Source organism: Bufo gargarizans, chromosome 3 (genome assembly GCF_014858855.1).
Source record: "Bufo gargarizans isolate SCDJY-AF-19 chromosome 3, ASM1485885v1, whole genome shotgun sequence".
NCBI classification, from domain to species: domain Eukaryota; kingdom Metazoa; phylum Chordata; class Amphibia; order Anura; family Bufonidae; genus Bufo; species Bufo gargarizans.
Genome location: NC_058082.1, coordinates 106,396,429 through 106,416,618, shown reverse-complemented (window position 1 = coordinate 106,416,618; position 20,190 = coordinate 106,396,429). Strand labels below are relative to the sequence as shown.

Genomic DNA, 20,190 nt, shown 5'->3' with positions numbered 1-20,190 from the left:
GCCGAAGTTATTGCTATTTGTACTGTAAATAAAAAAACATTTCCCCGAACTTGGGTTCGGTTCCAAGTTTCAGAGCCAATACATTCTAATACTGTATGGAGCTCTTAATACTATACATCTGCACTAGGGATGAGCAAATCGACTTCGGATGAAAGATCCAAAGTCGATTTGCTCATCCCTAGTGCAGATGTATAGTATTAAGAAAAAAAAACAAAAAAAAACACTCATCTGACTCCCGTCCCCTGCCGCCATCTGAGATGCTGAGTTGTCCATGTCCCAGCACAGGTAGTCACGATGACATCAGCACACCCGTCTGTGCTGGGTCTCAGGCAGTGTAAGACACAGGCATTTGTGATCACTTCATCGAGACCTCCTGCTCTCTTCTACTGCCTTATAGGCATCAGGTCTAGCAGCCTGAACAGCGGGAATGGGAGCCATAGGCGCATGTGCTCTGCCGTAAACTGCTGCCGCCAGCACTGACGAAGGCCACTGGAAGGGGGCCCTGGGCAATTGCTCCCCCTCCTAATGCCGGCCCTGTGTGCAGAAAAAAATTGCTACTTTATTCCAATTCTCATGCTAGACTGGCCTATTGAAGACACTGGGCCACAAAAAAAACCTGCATATTTATAATCATCGGTTTTTAGAGGACAGAACACGAACATGTTTCACAACATTCGTATGAATAAGCCCTAAGGGTAATTACCCGTGTATTTGTATGCAAAAAAATGCACATAAAACAGTGTAAAAAAATTACATAAATCTGCACTATTTATTGTGGTTATTATGTGGTTTCTTTATGTGTCTCTGCTGTCCAGAACGGGGCTTGGCTCTCTTTCACACAGCGGATTACCCACACGGCATCAGCTCGTGTGAAAGAGTCCTAAAGGACCAATTCAGTTATGAAGTCACTTTATGGGGCTTTCATAATAGAAACCACACATAAATGACCCCATTTTAGAAACTACACCCCTCAAGTTATTCAAATATGATTTTACAAACTTTGATAACCCTTTAGGCTACTTTCACACTCGCGTTTGGTGCGGATCCGTCATGAATCTGCACAAACACATCCGTTCAGATAATACAACCGCATGCATCCGTTCAGAACGGATCCGTTTGTAATATCTGTAACATAGCCAAAACGGATCCGTCTTGAACACCATTAAAAAGTCAATGAGGGGCGGATCCGTTTTCTATTGTGCCATATTGTGTCAGTGAAAACGGATCCGCCCCCTTTGACTTACATTGTGTGTCAGGACGTTTGGATCAGTTTTGTCAGACGGACACCAAAACGCTGCAAGCAGTGTTTTGGTGTCCGCCTCCAGAGTGGAATGGAGACTGATCGGAGGCAAACTGATGCATTCTGAGCGGATCCTTTTCCATTCAGAATGCATTAGGACAAAACTGATCCGTTTTGGACCGCTTGTGAGAGCCCATGACGGATCTCACAAACGGAAACCAAAACACCAGTGTGAAAGTAGCCTTAGGTGTTCCACAAGAATTAAAGGAAAATAAAGGGGAAATTTCAAGATTTCACTTCTTTTTGCAGATTTTGCATTTTAATCATTTTTTTTCCCCTATCAAGCAGCAAGGGTTAACAGCAAAACAAAACTCAATATTTATTACTGTGATTCTGCAGTTTACAGAAAAACCCTGTATGTGGTAGTAAACTGCTGTACGGGCACATGGCAGGGCGCAGAAGGAGCAGCATGGATTTTGGAGGGTAAATTTCACTGGGATAACTTTAAAGGGAGTCTGTCACCACCATATGGCCATATACAGTGCTTACATTGTCCTATAGCACACCTATACATGAATGTAATGGTACTTTTGTTTTTTTTTTCTTTACACTTGCAGAAGCTGGAAAAATGAACTTTCATAAGCGCGGTATCTCGGCCGGACCGAAGGATGACGCAGGGGAATAGGAGGACGAGCATGTTCCCCAGTCTCTGCTCGCCCTCCTATTCCCTCGCGTCATCCTTCGGTCTGGCCGAGATACCGCGCTTGTGCACTGCCTCACTGGGCCATGCACACGGCATTGCTTTAACTACTGCGCATGCGCCGGCAAAAACGCCACATTGCCGCTGGTTTTGCGCTGTTCACTGGTGCAGTAGTTAAAGCGATGCCGTGCCCACAATGGGCATCGCAGTGTGCATGCCCCAGCCTGGCAAGGCAGTGCGCAGGATCTCGGCCAGACCGAAAGATGACGCAAGGGAATAGAAGGGCGGGCATAGGCTGGGGAAACAATGAAAAAAGGCAGAGCAGTGAACGCCTCCCCTGGGCACTTGCGAGTGCTGATTTGCATATGAATCAAAGTTAGTTTTTAGAGCTTTTTTAAGTGTAAAGAAAAAGACAAAGGTACCATTACATTCATGTATAGGTGTGCTATAGGACAATGTAAGCACTGTATATGGCCATATGGAGGTGACAGACTCTCTTTAAAGCGAACCTTTCACCTCATTTTCACTTTATAAACTAGCAACAGTACCTTATAGATTATCTTCAGTGTGTTCTTATACATGTTAGTGCCGCTTTCCTGCGCTCTTTATTCTTGAAAAAATCATCTTATAAAGTTCACATTTCCTGCTCCAACAGTCACGCAACAAGTCAAGGGGGTATCCCTTCCCTCACCTCTGGCTGTACCTCCCCTGCCCTAACCCCACCTCTATGCTCTGTAATTGACAGCCGGCTCAGTCGCCGGGACCGCACTTGTGAATCCTGCGCATGCGCCGTCCTCCTCATTCGCCGACAGGCAGGCATCGCGTACGGCGCATGTGCAATTCTGTTACAGGATCGCTCTTGTGTCCGCAAGAAAGACGGGATCGCGCGGCGAATGAGGAGGACGGCACATGCGCAGGATTCACAAGCGCGGTCCCGGCGACTGAGTCGGCTGTCAATTACAGAGCATAGAGGCAGGGTTAGGGCAGGGGAGGTACAGCCAGAGGTGAGGGAAGGGATACCCCCTTGACTTGTTGCGTGACTGTTGGAGCAGGAAATGTGAACTTTATAAGACGATTTTTTCAAGAATAAAGAGTGCAGGAAAGCGGCACTAACATGTATAAGAACACACTGAAGATAATCTATAAGGTACTGTTGCTAGTTTATAAAGTGAAAATTAGGTGAAAGGTTCGCTTTAAGTTGCCATGTCGCATTCACCCCTACAGTAGATACGCCCCAAAAGTTACAATTTTGGAAACTACGGTATAAGGTGACAGCTTTATTGGTACTATTTTGGGGTACATATGATTTTGCATTGTTCAATATTACACTGTTTTTGGGCAAAGTGAATAAAAAAAATTGCAGTTTTTATTTCTTACAGCAATTATCTGTGGGGGTAGATCATGTGACTGTTATGCCTGGGCCTTCTGCCATACCTCCCGCTGTCTCACCTGTCATATCCCCAGCATCTCCTGCCTCGCTGCTGTCTCCGCCAGATGGGGCAGGTGCATCCCTGCCACGCGCGTCTTCCGACCACGCTGCCTCCGTGCTCCATCCCATAGGTAGGTAGTGGTTCAGTTTCTCTCTTGCTGCGTTCCGTCCTGTCTTCTGTGAGAGTGCTGAATAACACACAAGGGGTTAGTGGATGCCATCCCTTGGTTGTAAGAGAGAATCTACACTATATCTGGTTTGACCAGCAGGTCCCACCCACTGGTCATAACAGTGATATTTTTATAAAGCTGGTCATTACGGACGCAGCCATACCTAATATGTCTATTTTTTTATTTTTTATTTCAGTTTTAAACAATAAAAAGCATTTTTTTTTTTATCGTGTGTCTCCATTTTCTGAAAGCCTTATTTTTAAATTTTTTATGCTGATCATCTTGCGTAGGGGCTCATTTTTTGCTGTAAGAGTTGATGTTTTTATTGGTACAATTTTTGGCACATATGATTTTTTTGATTGTTCAATATTACACATTTTTGGGGGCAAGGTGACCAAAAAATGGCTGTTTTGGCACAGTTTTTACTTTTACAGTGTTCACCTGAGTGGGTAGGTCATGTGATACTTTTATAGAGCCGCTCATTATGGACGCGCCCATATCCAATATTAAAAATCGCTTCTTGAAGGAAAAGGGGCACTTTTTTTTTTGTACCAGTACAAGGACTTCAACATTTCAGGGGCTAATCCCTGTTTCAATGTAGCACAATACATGCTGTATTGTACTACATTGACTGTCAGTGTAATACACCGACAGTGTGTCTGTAAGACCTAGCCTAGCCAGGCTTCTTTCGTACATGGAAGTCATCGGCCACCTCTCACTGCAGCATGGAGGGGCACCCCTCCCTCTGTGATCCTCTTATATGCCGCGGTCAGCGCTGATCATGGCATATAAGGGGTTAATCCACTGGCATCGGCGTTTACAGCAATGCTGGCAGACACAGCCGGGTCCCTGCACAGCTCTGTTGCCCGCCCGATGATCATGACATACTGCTACGTCAATTTGTGGGAAGACACTTCCCGTTGTGACTTAGTAGTACGTCACACGTCAGGAATGAGTTAAAATGGTTATCCGACACTAACACAGACCTCCCAGAGTGGCCGACCCATAGTGGTGATCATTCTTACCTGGTCGCTGCTGCTGAGTTGGCCACTTTGGGAGGTCTGTGTTAGTATTGGATAACCACTTTAATGCCACAATCAATAGTGGCCATGGCATGTAGGCAAAACAGAGTTTCCCTGTCACCATTGGCCCCTGCAAACACAATTGCAGGGCGTCAAAGCGTTGCCATGGCAATAGGCCCGGACTTCTGGGTATTGGGCTATGTCACAGATGCCTATTTCTGTTGAAGTGGTACTGTATATCACTGCATTGTAAAAGCCATGTCTTATAGTGAGAGTAAAATAAAAAAAAATAAAAAGTTTACATTTTATTTATATAATCAAAAAAAAAAAAAAAATTTTTCCATAATTTTTTTTGTAAAAGTGGTAAACCCCCAACCAGCGTACACACACGCCTATGGTATGGTACACATTAGTGTACTGTTGGAAACGCAGGTTAGGCCGACAGTTTAATGTGTACAGAGAGCCCTCGACAAGACGATTTCGGGGAAATGAAGGATCCTTTTGTTCTCCCGGGAGATAAGCCGCTACCAGAAGTGTCTGGCAGTGGTTTTCTCCTCTCTCCCTCTTGAATACACACAGACCTCTTTCACACCAGCGGGTTTTCTGTCCAGATGTGATGCGTGTAGTGAACACATAGCATTTGGACTCAATCCTGACCCCCGCCCATTTTAATAGATCTATGCACGTTTTTTTTACGCATCATCTCTGCGTTCAGGAAAAACCCCAGAATGTTCTATATTGTGCGATTTTTCACCCGGCCCTGGCACCATTGAAGTGAATGGGGATGTGTGAAAAACGGAAGGCATCCGGGTGCAACGGGTCTTTCACGGATGGTTGGTCGTTATTCCTCAAGTATATGAAAAATGCACGTAATCCGGATCAGAAAAAACGCAGACACTGAACGCAATTGCAGAAGAAGAAAAAAACAGTTCTGCAGGCAAGTTCAGTCAATCAGATCCCGACAAAATCCGTATCACTAGTGTGAAAGAGACCTTACACGCCAAGCTGAATGACTGTGTGGAGGGGGGGCTGTCAGGAGAGAACGATCCTTCCACCGACATATTTACGGCCGCCTTTAGGCGTTATTGATAGTGACGTGCAGTGAGCTTCAGATCCTAGATCCGAAGTCGATTTGCTCAGAACTTCGGTTTAATGTACGGCCTCTGATGAGGCAAAGTGAGTCATTCCCGAAGTCCTGCGATACTTTGGTATTTGATTTTTAAACTGAAAAACCATTTTAAAAGTTGGATCCGAAATTGGGTTCGGTTCCACGGTACTTCCTCTCCATTGCGGTTCTGTCTGATAATGAGCTTAAGACTGAACGCGTCAGCCTACCACGTGGCCAGCGTGAATGCCTCTATCAGGAACGTTTCCCCGTAGACAGTAATATAGGAAGATACGCCTGTCTTCTGCAGATCTTGTGAAACCGCCCTTCATTGCACCCGAGACCTGTGAGGAACCCGCATGCTTTGAAACCAACCCAGAGATTTTTTTCAGTCGGCATAATCCGCCGCAGGAATCTGTGCACATGCGGCAGATTTTTACCACAGACTTTACCACAAAATCTGTGCAGAGCCGCCTCCGACTGTTTTCAATGGGAGTCCGCGCCATTATTTCTGTGAGGTTTTCTGGTGCGGATTCTATTCAGTTACCAGGGGAAACCGCGGTGTGAGTCTGGTCACGGTAATCCGTGAAATTGAAAGAAATGAGGCAGAAAGTGTGGCAGTATTTGATGCGGTGGATCTGTGCTTTATAAAGTTCAAATGGGACACTAAAAACCATCCCCTCAAAATCCTCCAGTGTGAACACACTCCTCAGGAATACATCGACTAACGGCTGAGCGAAATACCGCACATGAAGCGATGCAGGCCTGCTTCCTACTACTAGCTATCCCTCATCGCCAGGGCCGCCGCCGCAGTCACGTGTGCTCGGGCCATGCCAGCCCTCGCCGCCTGGGGGCGCACTGTATAGTAACGCAGGCCTATAGGGCGTTACTGAGGCGGCTGGTGACCCTATTCCTGAGGTGCCACACACAGAATATGACAGCTGAAGAACCGAAGCCCCTTTTACAAGGCGGAACTTTGAATTTTAATAAATGGCGCCCAAAATTATGCAATATAAACCATACTCCCAAGTCACCGGTCACTACAACACGCGTCCTCCTCCGCTTATTGGCTCCCGCGGGAGGGCGATCCCTCAACTCGGCCGGTCATTGGTCGCACGGCGCGTCAGTTATTCTTTTTTTTTTTTCGGAGGGGAACTCAGCAGGAGAAGAGGAAGAGAGCGACGCCCTTCTTCCCGCCCATGCCACATTCCTTCTCCCCCCCTCCCCCATTTCCCCCTCTCCGTCACTCCGTGGCGGTGGGCGGGGCCGCGCGATCTGTCATTGGCCTTCTCCTGCTGTCAGTCTTAGGCTTCTTCCCGCCCACCGCGCCAACCCATTGGGCGGGTGGAGCCGCCCCTCAGCGGGAGTGGTTAGGCAGGCTGTCGATCTCCGCCCGTAGCCACGCCTGCTCCCCGTCTCCGCCGCGCGGCAGGCAGGTTAGGTTGCCATCGTCAGCCGAGGTTTGTGTGAAGTGCCTGCGCCCCTCAGACAAGATGAGCGGTAAGAAATGGCGGACTTTACCGGAGGCGGCGGGGGTCCCTCCCGAGCCGTTAGAGCGGTCAGGGAATCAGGAGGAGGGGGGAGCGGAGGGGTTAAGGCTCTGGGACTGGTGAGGCGTCCCAGAGCGGCGGGTGAGGCCGGTTACCGGAGGGGGCTGTATACAGGCTGATATCCGCCCTCACCCTCGCCGTCCCTTTGCTACCTCGCCCCCTTTTTTCTTGCCCCACAATCGGAGGTGGTGGCGAGGATCCCCTCCCTCCTGTCTCTCCACCTCTCCCGCCCTTTTCGCTGTCCCCCAGCGTGGGTGGGGTGGAGGTAGACTATTGCCCCCTCTGCTGACCCCTGGGCTCGCACCTGAGCTGCCGCCTCGCGCTCGCCTGTCCCGGAAGTGGCGGGCTCCCCGTCCTGCCCGCCATGTTGTCTCGTACGCAGCTGACGATGTGCCTGGTTTATTGTACTGTTCACACTGACGGCCGCTTCTCTGCCCTGCAGATCAGGAGCCCACCGCCGAGGACATTGCTTCTGGAAAGTCAGAGAGCCGGGCGGGAGGAGGAGGAGGCGGATTCGTACAGAAGGGGCAGGTATGTGCAGCCACCCGGGCAGCCCTTCCCCCACTCCCCCTCATTCACACAGCGCCGGCCGGGAGGAGGAGGAGGGTGCGGGGAGTTGGTTAGCCTGGGCTCTGCAGCCGGGCTCCCACCCTTTGGCTGCCAAGCCACCCACCCCTCTGCTCTGACTGCCCACTTGGGGCTGGCTCCAAAAACCCATCCTCCTTGCCCTGTCCCTCCTGTTCTGTGATCCTCCTGACATGCTGGTTTGTTTACATGTTGGCTGCTCTCACAACTGCCTAGAAATGAATGGAGCCTGCTGGGAGTTGTAGTTTCACCACAGCTGGAGTGCCGGGGGTTAGCCGTCACTGGCAAAGATGTTTGACCTCAGACTTGTAAAGGGCTGGCCATCTTTATTTTTTTGCTCCCCTTCACTGGGTGCCGGCTCTTTCACTCCCCGGCCTGGTTGTTACACTCATGTCTCCTGCTGGTAACATCCACTTGGATGCTGCTGCAGCCAATAGCTGGTTGCTGTGGTTACTTGCTCCTCCAGCATGTGATGCAAGGGGGGGGGGGGGCAGGAAACCGCTAGGTGTTGAAAGCAGGGGACCCGAGCGAGGCAGCTGGCTCACGAAGGGGTCAGGAGCAAGTAACTGCTTCCCTTAGCAGGTTTGTCTGGGGGAGGGGGATTTGCCAAAGGAAACTCCAAAGCGTCTCCAACCCTTCACACATTGTCAGTACATGCATGTGATAACGTGTAAGCAGTTGTATGGAGCGGCTGCCATAACTGCGCCCATATACTGCAGAATAGCTGCTCCCTGCACTGCTAATGGTGAGCGCTGATGTATCGACTGGCGGCAGGGAGGTGAATGTATATTTATACTGTACACTGTGAGTCCTTGGTTCGTTTACAGGGCGCTGCTATGGGGGCCTTCGGGACTAATTTTATACTATTAATGTACAAGCTCTCTAGAACTATACTAGACAAATGTTCGCCATCTCTGTCCCTGCACTTACACATTTCTCATGGGGCCACTGTGTCTGCGTTGCGGACCTTAAGCCACGGGTCTGCCAAACGCGGGCGCCAGTCATGCGCGCTCCGCTTTGCGGACTCGTTGGCTTTACATCAATAGATTGAAATCCAAACGTTTTATTGAAGCCCTTTAAAAGGTTTCATGGGGATAACACGCGGGATCGCACGGTAAGGACGGGTTTACATCACATTTGTGCCGTGCATTTAATGTATAAAAAATGTGCACATTAATGATGTGTCGGACAGTGCCGTTTACCGCAGGATAGAAAAGCGTGGCCTGCTGTGCTTTTGCATCCTTTCTTCCCCATCTATACATTAAACGGATGTACGAAATGAGATGTGAGGCCACCCTAAGATACACGTGGACATGGTGGCATGAGAACTGTCCCCAGACCTACTGGTCTTTTCCCACGGCCATACAGCAGGGAATGGGAGCCGTGCTTTATGAGCCAAACATATCTGTAACCACCTCTGAGGGGAAGGCGCTGAAGAATAAGTCGTGCCATCATCACTAGGGGTGAGCGAAGCGGCGTCGTATGAAACATCGGAAGTCAATTCGCATAAAACTTCGTTCTACTGCTGTACGGAGCAGGAGCTCTGTACATTAGAATGTATTGCCTCTGATGAGCCGAAGTTATTGCTTTGGGAAGTCTCGTGAGACTTTGTGCAATAACTTTATAGATTAATTTGTGCTGTAAAAACAGTTTCCCAAACTCGGGTTCGGTTCCAAGTGGTGCCTTGGAATCGAACCTGAGTTTGGGAAATGTTTTTTTACTGTACAAATTAATTTATAAAGTTATTGCACAAAGTCTCACGAAACTTCGCAAAGCAATAACTTCGGCTCATCAGAGGCAATACATTCTAATGTACAGAGCTCCTGCTCCGTACAGCAGTAGAACAAAGTTTTATGCGAATTGACTTCCGATGTTTCATCCGAAGCCGATTCGCTCATCCCTAATTATCACATAGGCGGGGGTCATCGGTCAGATTTTGGAGGGGGCCGGAGCGCAGCATCGTTCATTGCATAGTGGCACTGCTTGGCATTGCACCTCAGCCCCATTGACTAGATCATGTGACTGATGGCCAGGGAAGTCACATGGCCTAGGACAGTGGTGGCGAATCTATGGCATGGGTGCAGAGGAGGCACTTAGAGCCCTCTCTGTGGGCACCCACCCCCTGGAAAACGTCTATGGCGTACCAATATGACTTAGACTTTTCATGCCATTCATCAGTACAGGGCGCACTATGAACAGCACGGACAGAGCACTGAATTAGTGATGAGCGGCAGGAGCAATATTAAAATTTGCGATTTTTCGTGAATATTTGGGCAAATATTGGTCATTAATTCGCAAATTTGAGAATTTGCTATTTTCTTGATTGCGAAAATCGGCAATGTAATATGCGCATATTGTGCGCGCAACACAGGCGTGGGTCACTGTTGCTACATTTTTCAAGCTGCTAGAAGTTTCCTGAGACTGGAGAAAATGGTTGGCACGGAAGAACATCACAATAGCTTTATATGCAGATAGAGTGCTCCAATATATTCGCGATTGCGCAAATCAGCATTTAATGATGCGCAATACGCGCAACTTCATTTTAGCCGGTCTGACAACATATTACTGATTGGTGCATTAAGTATTGTTGTGAACATCACACTATCTAACACCCTGCACTGGAACCTATCAGTTACACTATCGCCATCTAACCTACACTAACTATCTGTAATAGTGTGTGTGTGTGTATATATCTCTCACTAATGTAATGACACAGTAAAGCACAGAGCACAGCAATGTCACTGCTGTCTCTCTCAGAACTCCATGGGGAGGTTCTTATATAGTAAGGGGTAGGCAGCTTTCCTATTGGTTGCTAGGGATGTTGCTAAACTCAGACAAAGACATTGCAGCCTTCTCATTGGCCCACAAGCCAGAAGCAGGGGGGATATTCGCAACCAACACTACACTGAATGCAGGCAGGCAAGTGGGTTTTGGGTGGCAGTTTTGGCACTCGGTCTGTAAAAGGTTCTCCATCACTGGCCTAGGAAGATGCCACAGCTGATTGCCGTCGGGCCCCCCACGATCTGGCGTTCATGACCTATTCAAAGTCATCAATATAAATTCCCTGATAACGCCTTTAATGTAAGAGACCCATATACAGTAATTACATAGGAAAAATTACTTTTTTTTTTTTTTTACGGACCCATTGACTTGAATGGAGCCACGGAACGTGATTTGCGAGCAAAAATAGGACATGTTCTATCTTTGAACGGAAATGCGGAAACAGAATGCATACGGAGTACATTCTTTTCTTTTATTTTGTGGAACCATTGAAATGAATTGTTCCGTATACAGAACGCAAAAAAAAGGCTCAAACGGGGGAAAAAACGGTCATGTGAAAGAGGCCCTAGGGTGCGTTCACACAACTGTGGGACCGCCATGCCCATGTTGCTTACCACACTGGGCCCGTGCTAGCGATCAACAGATTATCGGATTTACTGATATTATCAGCCGATATTCACGGTTTTCTAAGTTATCCGCATCTAACCTTGCCGATAATGCGTCCAGCGCGCTATCACAGAACATGAGCTCGCTGCTGTCAGCACGCTCATGTTTCTTCGGCAGCACAGGGGAGAAGGAGTCACTCTATCCCTCCCTGTGCCGCGCTGCCAATGAGGAGGAGGGGCGGGCGCACTGCACCACTAATGAAAGTTAACGTATAAGGCCGAATGCACACGGCCGTGAGCGGTCCGTGGAACCGCGGCCTGGATTCCTGCTGAGAGTACATTAATACACTGGTATAGATCATACCAGTGTATTACTGTATTGCGGCGGCAGCAGGGAGAGCACGGCGTCATAGCAACCAATGACGCCGTGCGCTCCTGCTCTCAGCAGGAATCCAGGCCGCGGTTCCACGGACCGCTCAGGGCCGTGTGCATTCGGCCTAATACAAATACAGGAGGAGGTGCCCCGCCTATATGACAGGAAGCTTTGATCAGCGGCAGTTAATCTCTCGGCTGCCGCACCTGAGGGGTTAACTGCTGCTGCTGATCACAGCTGTCAGAGGAAGGGTGCCGGCTGTGTGATTCTGCCTCCGACACACCTGCCTCCTGTATTAAATGTTAATTATCATTGGTGGCGCAGCGCTCTCTCTCTCTCTCTCTCTCTCTCTCTCTCTCTCTCTCTCTCTCTCTCTCTCTCTCTCTCTCTCTCTCTCTCTCTCTCTCTCTCTCTCTCTCTCTCTCTCTCTCTCTCTCTCTCTCTCTCTCTCTCTCTCTCTCTCTCTCTCTCTCTCTCCCATTAAAATTATTGGTAGCAGTGGTCACAGGGTCCCCTCTCCTGTTCAGCTTGTGATCGGAGCCCCAGCAGTGTAATCCAGGGGCTCGATTGGTTACCATGGCAGCCAGGACGCTACTGAAGCCCTGGCTGCCATGGTAATCTCCCTGCTGCTGTGTGTACTATGCACAGGGCAGCAGGGAGAGTGTGAGGTCCTATTCACCCTAATAGAGCTCTATATCAGGGTGAATAGGACAAGGAATGAAAATACCCCAGGTTCTAGCCCCTAAGGTTATTAAATAAAAAGTAAAAAAAAAAACACCTAAATATTAAGTATAAATAACCCCATTTTCCAATTTTACATATGTTTATTTATTGTTTATATATTTTATAACACATATTGCCACGTCCGAAAAGTGGTGAACGGTGTAGCAGAAATTTTTTATTTTTTTTTTCCAAAAATGAAAATGCACAGAATATTGGCATAAGCCATCGGCCTAAAAGTTCATCGGCTCTAAAAACAAAACAAAAAATCAATATTGGTCGATCCCTAGTGCCACAAAAGTGTCCTATCTTCAGCTGCATCTTGCTGATCGTGGACACATTGAAGTCAGTGGGCCCGCACCCCAATGCGGATTGCACGCGTCCGGAACACGGGCACAGCCGCCCCTTGGAACAGGAGGCCCATTATAGAAATGCCTATTCTTGTCCGCAAAACGGACAAGAATAGGACAGGACTCATAATTTTTGCAGGGCCACGCAAAGGATGCGGACAGCAGACAGAGTGCTGTCCGCATCTTTTGCGGACCCATTGAAATGATTGGTTCCGTATACGGACCGTATGCAGAACGCAGAAAACGGCCTGTATACAGAACACAAAATACATTTGTGTGAGCAAGCCCTAACCACTTTATATCCGGGCCATTTCCCCCTTCCTGACCAGGCTTAATTTTGCAAATCTGACGTATGTGGTAATAACTTTGGAACGCTTTTACTTATCCAAGCCATTCAGAGATTTTCTCGTGACACATTGTACTTAATGATGGTCATAATTTTGATTCAATATATAGTCACCTTTAGTTATAAAATAATCCAAAACTTGACCAAAATTTAGAAAAATTCGCAATTTTCAAGATTTCAATTTCTCTCCTTTTTAAAACAGAAAGTGATACCTCATAAAATATTTTACTTAACATTCCCCATATGTCTACTTTGTTTGCATCATTTTGGAAATGTAATTTTATTTTTTTAGGACGTTAGAAGGCTTAGAATTTTAGAAGCAATTCTTAAAATCTTTAAGAAAATTTCCAACCCCCACTTTTTAAGGATCAGTTCAGGTCTAAAGTCACTTTGTGGGGCTTACATAGTGGAAACCCCCCATAAATGACCCCATTGTAGAAACTACACCTCAAGTTACTCAAAACTGATTTTACAAACTTTGTTAACCCTTTAGGTGTTCCACAAGAATTAAAGGAAAATGGAGATGACATTTTCAAAATTTCACTTTTTTGGCAGATTTTCCATTTTAATCCATTTCTTTAACACATCAAGGGTTAACAGCCAAACAAAACTCAATATTTCTTACCCTAATTCTGCAGTTTACAGAAACATCCCACATGTGGTCGTAAACTGATGTAAGGGCACATGGCAGGGAGCAGAAGAAAAGGAGCACTGTATTGTGTTTGGAAGGCAGATTTACCTGAACTGGTTTTTAGATGCCATGTCCCATTTGAAGCCCCCCTGATGCACCCCTACAGTAGAAAATCCCCAAAAGTGACCACATTTTTGGAAACTAGGGGATAAGGTGTCAGTTTTATTGGTACTATTTTGGGGTACATATAATTTTTAACTGCTCTATATTTCATTTTTTTGTGAGGCAAGGTAACCAAAAAATGGCTGTTTTGGCACAGTTTTTTAAAACATTCATCTGACAGGGTAGATCATGTGCTATTTATAGACAAAGTAGTTACGGATGCAATGATATCAAATCTGTCTTCTTTATTTGTTTCAGTTTTACATAATAAAGCATTTTTGAAAAATTTTCTGCCGATTGTCTGGTGCAGTGTCTTGGTTTTTGCAGGAAGAGTTTTTATTGGTACCATTTTTGGGTACATATGATTTTTTTTTTATTCATTATTTCACTTTATGGAGCAAGGTGACAAAAATTTGTGGTTTTAGCACAGTTTTTATTTATTTTTTACAGTGTTCACCTGAGGGGTTAGGTCATGTGACATTTTTATAGAGCAGATCGTTAGTGACATGGCAAGTTTTACACAATAACAGCATTTTTTAAACCCCAATTTTTTTTTTGTGTCTCCATAGTTTGAGTCATAGCTTTTCTTTTTTTTTTTTGGACCGATAGTCTTGGGGTCTAATTTTTTGTGGGATGAGTTGACAGTTTGGTGCTATTCTGGGGGGTATACGCCTTTTTAATCACTTGGTGTTGCACTTTAGTTGCCAAATTTTTATTTATTTTTTGGCACGGTTTTTATTTTTTACGGTGTTCACCTGAGCGGTTAGGTCACGTGATATTTTATTGAGCTGGTTTTTACGGATGCTGTGATATCTAATGTCTACCTTTTTTTTTTTTTCACTTTAACACAATAACATTTTTGAAACAAAAAATGTTTTAATGTCTCCATGTTCTAAGAGCTATAGCTTTTAATTTTTTTTTATTGAGCGATTTTCTTATGTAGGAGCTCATTTTTTTGCGGGATGAGGTGACTGTTTTATTGGTACCACTTTGTGGGAAATACGCCTTTTTGATTATTTGGTGTTGCACTTTTTGTGATATAAGGGGACAAAAATGGCTTCTTTTTATTTTTTTATTTTTACAGTTTTTTATTTTATTTTTTGATGTGGATCATGTGATATATTTATAGCGCCAGTCGTTACAGACCCGGCGATACCAAATATAGCGTATAGCGATGCGCTTCCTGATCTGTATACACAGCACTCAGTGAATACACTCAGTGATGCACTGTGTATACAGTGATCTAGAAGTCAGGGACACTTGTGAACTGTCCCTGCCTTCCCTCTGGGTTGCCCTGTTGTCACTGACAGCGGGCCTCCCGCTTGGCAGCTGCACTATTAGCGCGCAGCTGTGATCTCTGAATGGATGTTCCAGAACGTGCATTCAGAGATAAACATCCACCCATAGGACGTTTATATCCTGTGGGTGGATGTGAAGTGGTTAATGCTCGAATATGCCATAAATGTCCTATAGGTGCAGGACTCGCCCGCTCTGCTGTTTACAGAACATCCATAACAGGAAATGGAGCAGACTCCACCCGTGCGTGGCATTCTTTTCTTTACTTTAGGGGTCCCATTCTGGAGATAGGTGTGTGTCCCACCTCTGGGAGCTGCTCCAGTCTGACATATCTTAGTGATATGTAGGGCTGCAGCGATTAATCGATGTAATCGATTATATTCGATAACTGGATTCGTTGTCGACGAATCCAGTTATCGAATAATCGCCGATTCGTTGCTATGCGGGCGGGCGGGCGGTCGCTGCATCTTTATTTTACCTTTTTACAATGATGCTCCTGTAACAGCCAGGCAGAGCGGACGGCGGCGTAACGTCACTCACTCACGTGACCCGCCTCCTTCATTCATGAGGTGGGCGGAGCAGGTGCGTCACGTGAGTGAGTGACGTTACGCCGCCGCCCGCTCTGCCTGGCTGTTACAGGAGCGTCATTGTAAAAAGGTAAAATAAAGATGCAGACGTGATTTGTCCGACTTATAAGCATCGGGGCTGTTATGGGGAGGGGGGAGGATCTGTCTATGGCACTGCTATGGGGAGGGGGGTCTGTGTATAGCACTGCTATGGGGAGGAGGGGGGGTCTGTGTATGGCACTGCTATGGGAAGGGGGATCTGTGCACTGTTATGAGGAAAGGGATCTGTGCACTGTTATGCCCATAACAGTGCACAGATCCCCCTCTCCATAACTGCGCCGTCCACAGATCCCCCTCTCCATAACTGCGCCGTCCACAGATCCCCCTCTCCATAACTGCGCCGTCCACAGATCCCCCTCTCCATAACTGCGCCGTCCACAGATCCCCCTCTCCATAACTGCGCCGTCCACAATTTGTTTTAATATGGCCTTTGAACATATTTTTTTCAAGTAAGATCATATAAACCTCTCTGTTTTGTAATTGTCATTTTTGCCGATTAATCGTAGAAATTAATCGGCAACTAATCGATTATTCAAATAATCGTTAGCTGCAGCCCTAGTGATATGCCATAATTGAGATGGGGCAACACCTTTAACACTTAATAGATACTATTAAGCAATGTGGATGTCTTTGGAAGAGTTGTTCTGCATTGTAGTTGGCGAATTCTTAATGCCAAATGATGGCTCTGCATTCCATTTATAGAAGCTCGAATGAGACTAGCCCTGCACAATATATCGCTAAGGCAATCGCAATATATCGCAATCGCCAATTGGCCGACCCAAAAATGCTGCAATTGTATTGCCGTATTTTTTCGGGGGAGGAAAATGGCAGTGCGTCTTTTATAAAGCGATGGTTGACTTTTTACGTGGCTGACGCGGATGTATTGCCGGCCGCTATGTTGCACAGCGCGGCCGGCGATGCATCAGTTACAGTGCGAGGAGGGGCTGGAGGCAAGTCGTTATTTTATCTATTTATCTGTTCTGTGCAGCGCTATCAGGAAAATGGCAAGTTTTGTATTTTGTACTTTTGCAGTAATGCAAATATGTTATTTAATTTAGTAAAAGATGTTTTATTTTGAAAAACACTGTGCATTTCAGTTCTTGAGTTAAGCATAACTACATTTCAGCATTATCAGTAATTTCTGTGTGCTTTTGCCTTGAAAATCCAAGCAAATAGACCTCTAGCACAATTCCCTTTAGAATATTGCATCACATATAGTTATCGCAATTTTTAGGGCCCTAATCGCAATCGCACAAAATTCCTATATCGTGCAGCCCTGGATGAGACTAATTGTTAATTTGTCGTTTTAAAGGGATTGTGCAGTATAAAGTGGTGCTGTACTTTGGGTATGACATAGGGACAAATCAAAACTTTTGATCAGTGGGGGTCCAAGCGCTGAGACTCGATTCATTCTCCTACAGCGAGAGGAGAGAGTGTGTGCTATAGGAGTGCTTCTCTCTCCTCATTCTAGTGGTTGGCAGGGATTTCTGCACTCGCATTCTCCTCAAAACTTGACACGTCGCTATGGCTTATCAGTTTTTTTTTTCCAAAGTACAATGCCACTTTAATTCCAACTGTGTGCAGAACTGTGTTAAAAATGTTCATTTCCCTTTAAAACTCCCCCTTTCCACTGCTGGGCCTGAGCAGACTGGAACCTGTTCTTGGTCACAAGACTGCTGCATCCAGTTACTGGCCTCAGCTGGAATGCGATATATATTTTTTAATAGTCCGGGACTGTGGGACCACGCATAGGCTGGTGCTTTTTTCGTATAGTGTGCAAGCATGACCAGCGCTGTTGGAATGCAGGGTGGTCGTAACCATGGAAACGAGCAGTGTATAGTGTGATGGAAAAAAATGAATAAAACCAGCAAAAGAAGCAATATGGATTAGCTTCCTCTACATGATAAATGGCATTTGCTGAAGTGACACAACCACTTTAAGATCTTGTGCAAATAGACAACCGCACAGAGCAGCCATGAATACCAAGGTTTTCAGAAGCCAGCTTTCTGAAATCACTTGCATATGCTGACGGTCTTGTCTGAATACAGACTTGTGTCAATGTTTTGCTTGCGATTCCAGCTTGTGCACTAATTCTTTGTTACACCCAGTCTTTTGAAGCTGAAGTAACTGAAACATGCTGCCATTTCCTTGATTTAAAATTTAGGCTTCTTGTGTCAGGAATCTTATTGCTGGTTTGCTGAAATGTCAGTACAGTATACAGTAAGTACTTACCCACCTAAGCCCATCTGCTAGACTCGTGCAATGTTAATGCTGGCTTCTGTGTGACCCCCTATGCCCATGTAGTCATAATGATGTTTTACTTTGCTGCTTTCTTTTGTTTCACTTTCGATAGGACTCCCAGCCTTCTCCCTTGGCTTTGTTGGCAGCCACGTGTAGTAGAATTGAGCCTCCTGAAAATGGAAATGGTGCGGGTCAGCAACAAGGTGCAACAGAACTGGATTTGAGCACAGCCCAATTAACACAGACGGCCAATGGCTGGCAGATCATATCTACAACTCCATCCAAGGACCAAGCTGGAGATGGCTCTTCAAAGAACCGTCCAATAGCCCCTGGACAATATGTGGTAGCGGCTGCCCCAAATATGCAGAATCAGCAGGTACTGGCCAGTCTTCAGGGTATGATGCCTAATATTCAGTACCAAGTTATCCCCCAGTTCCAGACAGTGGATGGGCAACAGCTGCAGTTCACCACCGCCCCTCAGGTCAGTGTCCAGCAAGATGCCTCTGGACAGCTGCAGATCATCCCAGCCAGCAATCAGCAAATAATTACTACCAACCGCACTGGTTCAGGAAACATACTGGCTGCAATGCCCAACCTTCTTCAGCAAGCGGTCCCCATTCAGGGGATGGGTCTAGCCAACAATGTCCTTTCAGGGCAGACCCAGTACTTGACCAATGTTCCAGTTGCTCTTAATGGCAATATCACCCTTCTCCCTGTAAATGCAGCTTCTCTGACACCCACGTCTCAGTCAGTCACACTGAGCAGTGGCAATCAGGATAACTCCCAGCCTGTTACTTCATGTGTTAGCTCTTCACAGCTGGTCACCTCACAAGCCAATGCTTATTTTACAAATGCCAATAGTTACTCCACCTGCACCACTGCCAGCGGTATGAATCTCTTGAACTGTAGCAGTGGAAGCAGCACCCCCATTCAGAGGTCCAGCGGTCAGCTCACCTTGGTCACTGACTCCATCCAGCAGACCAGTGCCAACATGCAACAGGGCCAACAAAAAGATGGTGACCAGTCTCAGCAGCAACAACAGCAGCAAATTCTCATTCAACCGCAGATTGTTCAGGGTGGACAGACTATCCAGACTTTACAAGCTGCACAGCTCTCTGGTCAATCCTTCAGTGCACAAGCCATCTCGCAAGACGCCCTACAGAACCTTCAGTTCCAAACTCTGCCTAACACTGGCCCAATCATAATCCGTACTCCTACAGTGGGTCCCAACGGGCAGGTTACTTGGCAAACTATCCAACTTCAAAACCTACAGGTTCAAAATCCTCAAACTCAGACAATCACTCTTGCTCCCATGCAAGGTGTATCCCTGGGGCAGTCTGGCAATGCTGGAACAGTGACCGTCAATGCTGCTCAACTTTCATCAATGTCTGGCCTACAGACCATTAACCTAGGTGCCTTAGGAGCCTCTGGAATACAAGTACACCAGCTTCAGGGGGTTCCTCTGACCATAACTAATGCATCTGGTAAGTCTGTTACACATAGAGCTTGACTTGTAATACTTGACTACTGTTAAAAGGAACATTATGCGTGTGATCATTATCAGAAGTAACAGGTAGGCAATGTAGCTGAAAACTTGTCCCCCCCCCCCCCAAATGCAAATGGGATACTGTGGTCCACAGTAATGATATTTAGTCGTATAGCACCACAGCATATTCTGCAGTCCTTTTGCAATTGGAAAAGGAACAAACAAGTAAAGTGAAATAATCAAAACCTCTGAGTCCTAGGTTTTAGCTATCGGGTGTATGCGCCTGGCAAAAATATCTGCTGGCCAACACTAGTACATCCATTGTATAAGTGTTTTCATTTTTATTGGGTGTGTACAAGATAATACCATTTTGCTGTCCAAGGAAAAATAAAATAAAAAAAATCTGTTAATGCAATGTGAGAGTCTGATCTTGCAAGTCATTAAAGGTTTCTCACCACCCCGGTAGTCAGCCTGTCCCCAGTAGTGCATCCTATCTAGTGATCCTCGCTGCTGTGAAGCACTGGTGAATGCATGTAGTTTGTGTCTTTGTTGTTGTCAGATCCTTACGTTTTGTTGCTGCAGCACCAGTTTTTCTAGTTCTGTCTACTGAAGTGACATTGCATAATGCAGATACTGGACTTTTACAGCACTAAAAAGTGGTATTCCCATTTGGACGTTTATGGTATATCCATAGGATCGACCCACGCCTGAGACCTGCTCCTGAAGAACAGGGCCCTGTCGGTGTAAGGCCTCTTTCACACGATCGTATGTC

At 46.3% G+C, this 20,190-nt stretch overlaps 1 protein-coding gene and 1 long non-coding RNA gene across 2 annotated transcripts in view; one reads left to right on the top strand and one right to left on the bottom strand.

The window, feature by feature from the left end:
• Positions 1-266: 266 nt before the first annotated feature.
• On the bottom strand, positions 267-7,742 carry LOC122930638. Its single transcript, XR_006388152.1, has 3 exons — positions 7,521-7,742; positions 3,390-3,557; positions 267-534 (listed from the first exon to the last, which is right to left on the bottom strand). It is a non-coding gene; the product is annotated as an uncharacterized LOC122930638 (long non-coding RNA).
• Positions 6,965-20,190, top strand: part of SP1 (Sp1 transcription factor) — a 26,181-nt gene continuing 12,955 nt past the window's right edge. Inside the window, exons 1-3 of the mRNA XM_044284148.1 lie at positions 6,965-7,166; positions 7,659-7,747; positions 18,045-19,416. Coding sequence (XP_044140083.1) covers positions 7,160-7,166; positions 7,659-7,747; positions 18,045-19,416 — 1,468 coding nt within the window. The 5' untranslated portion in view covers positions 6,965-7,159. The remainder of the gene's footprint in view (positions 7,167-7,658; positions 7,748-18,044; positions 19,417-20,190) is intronic.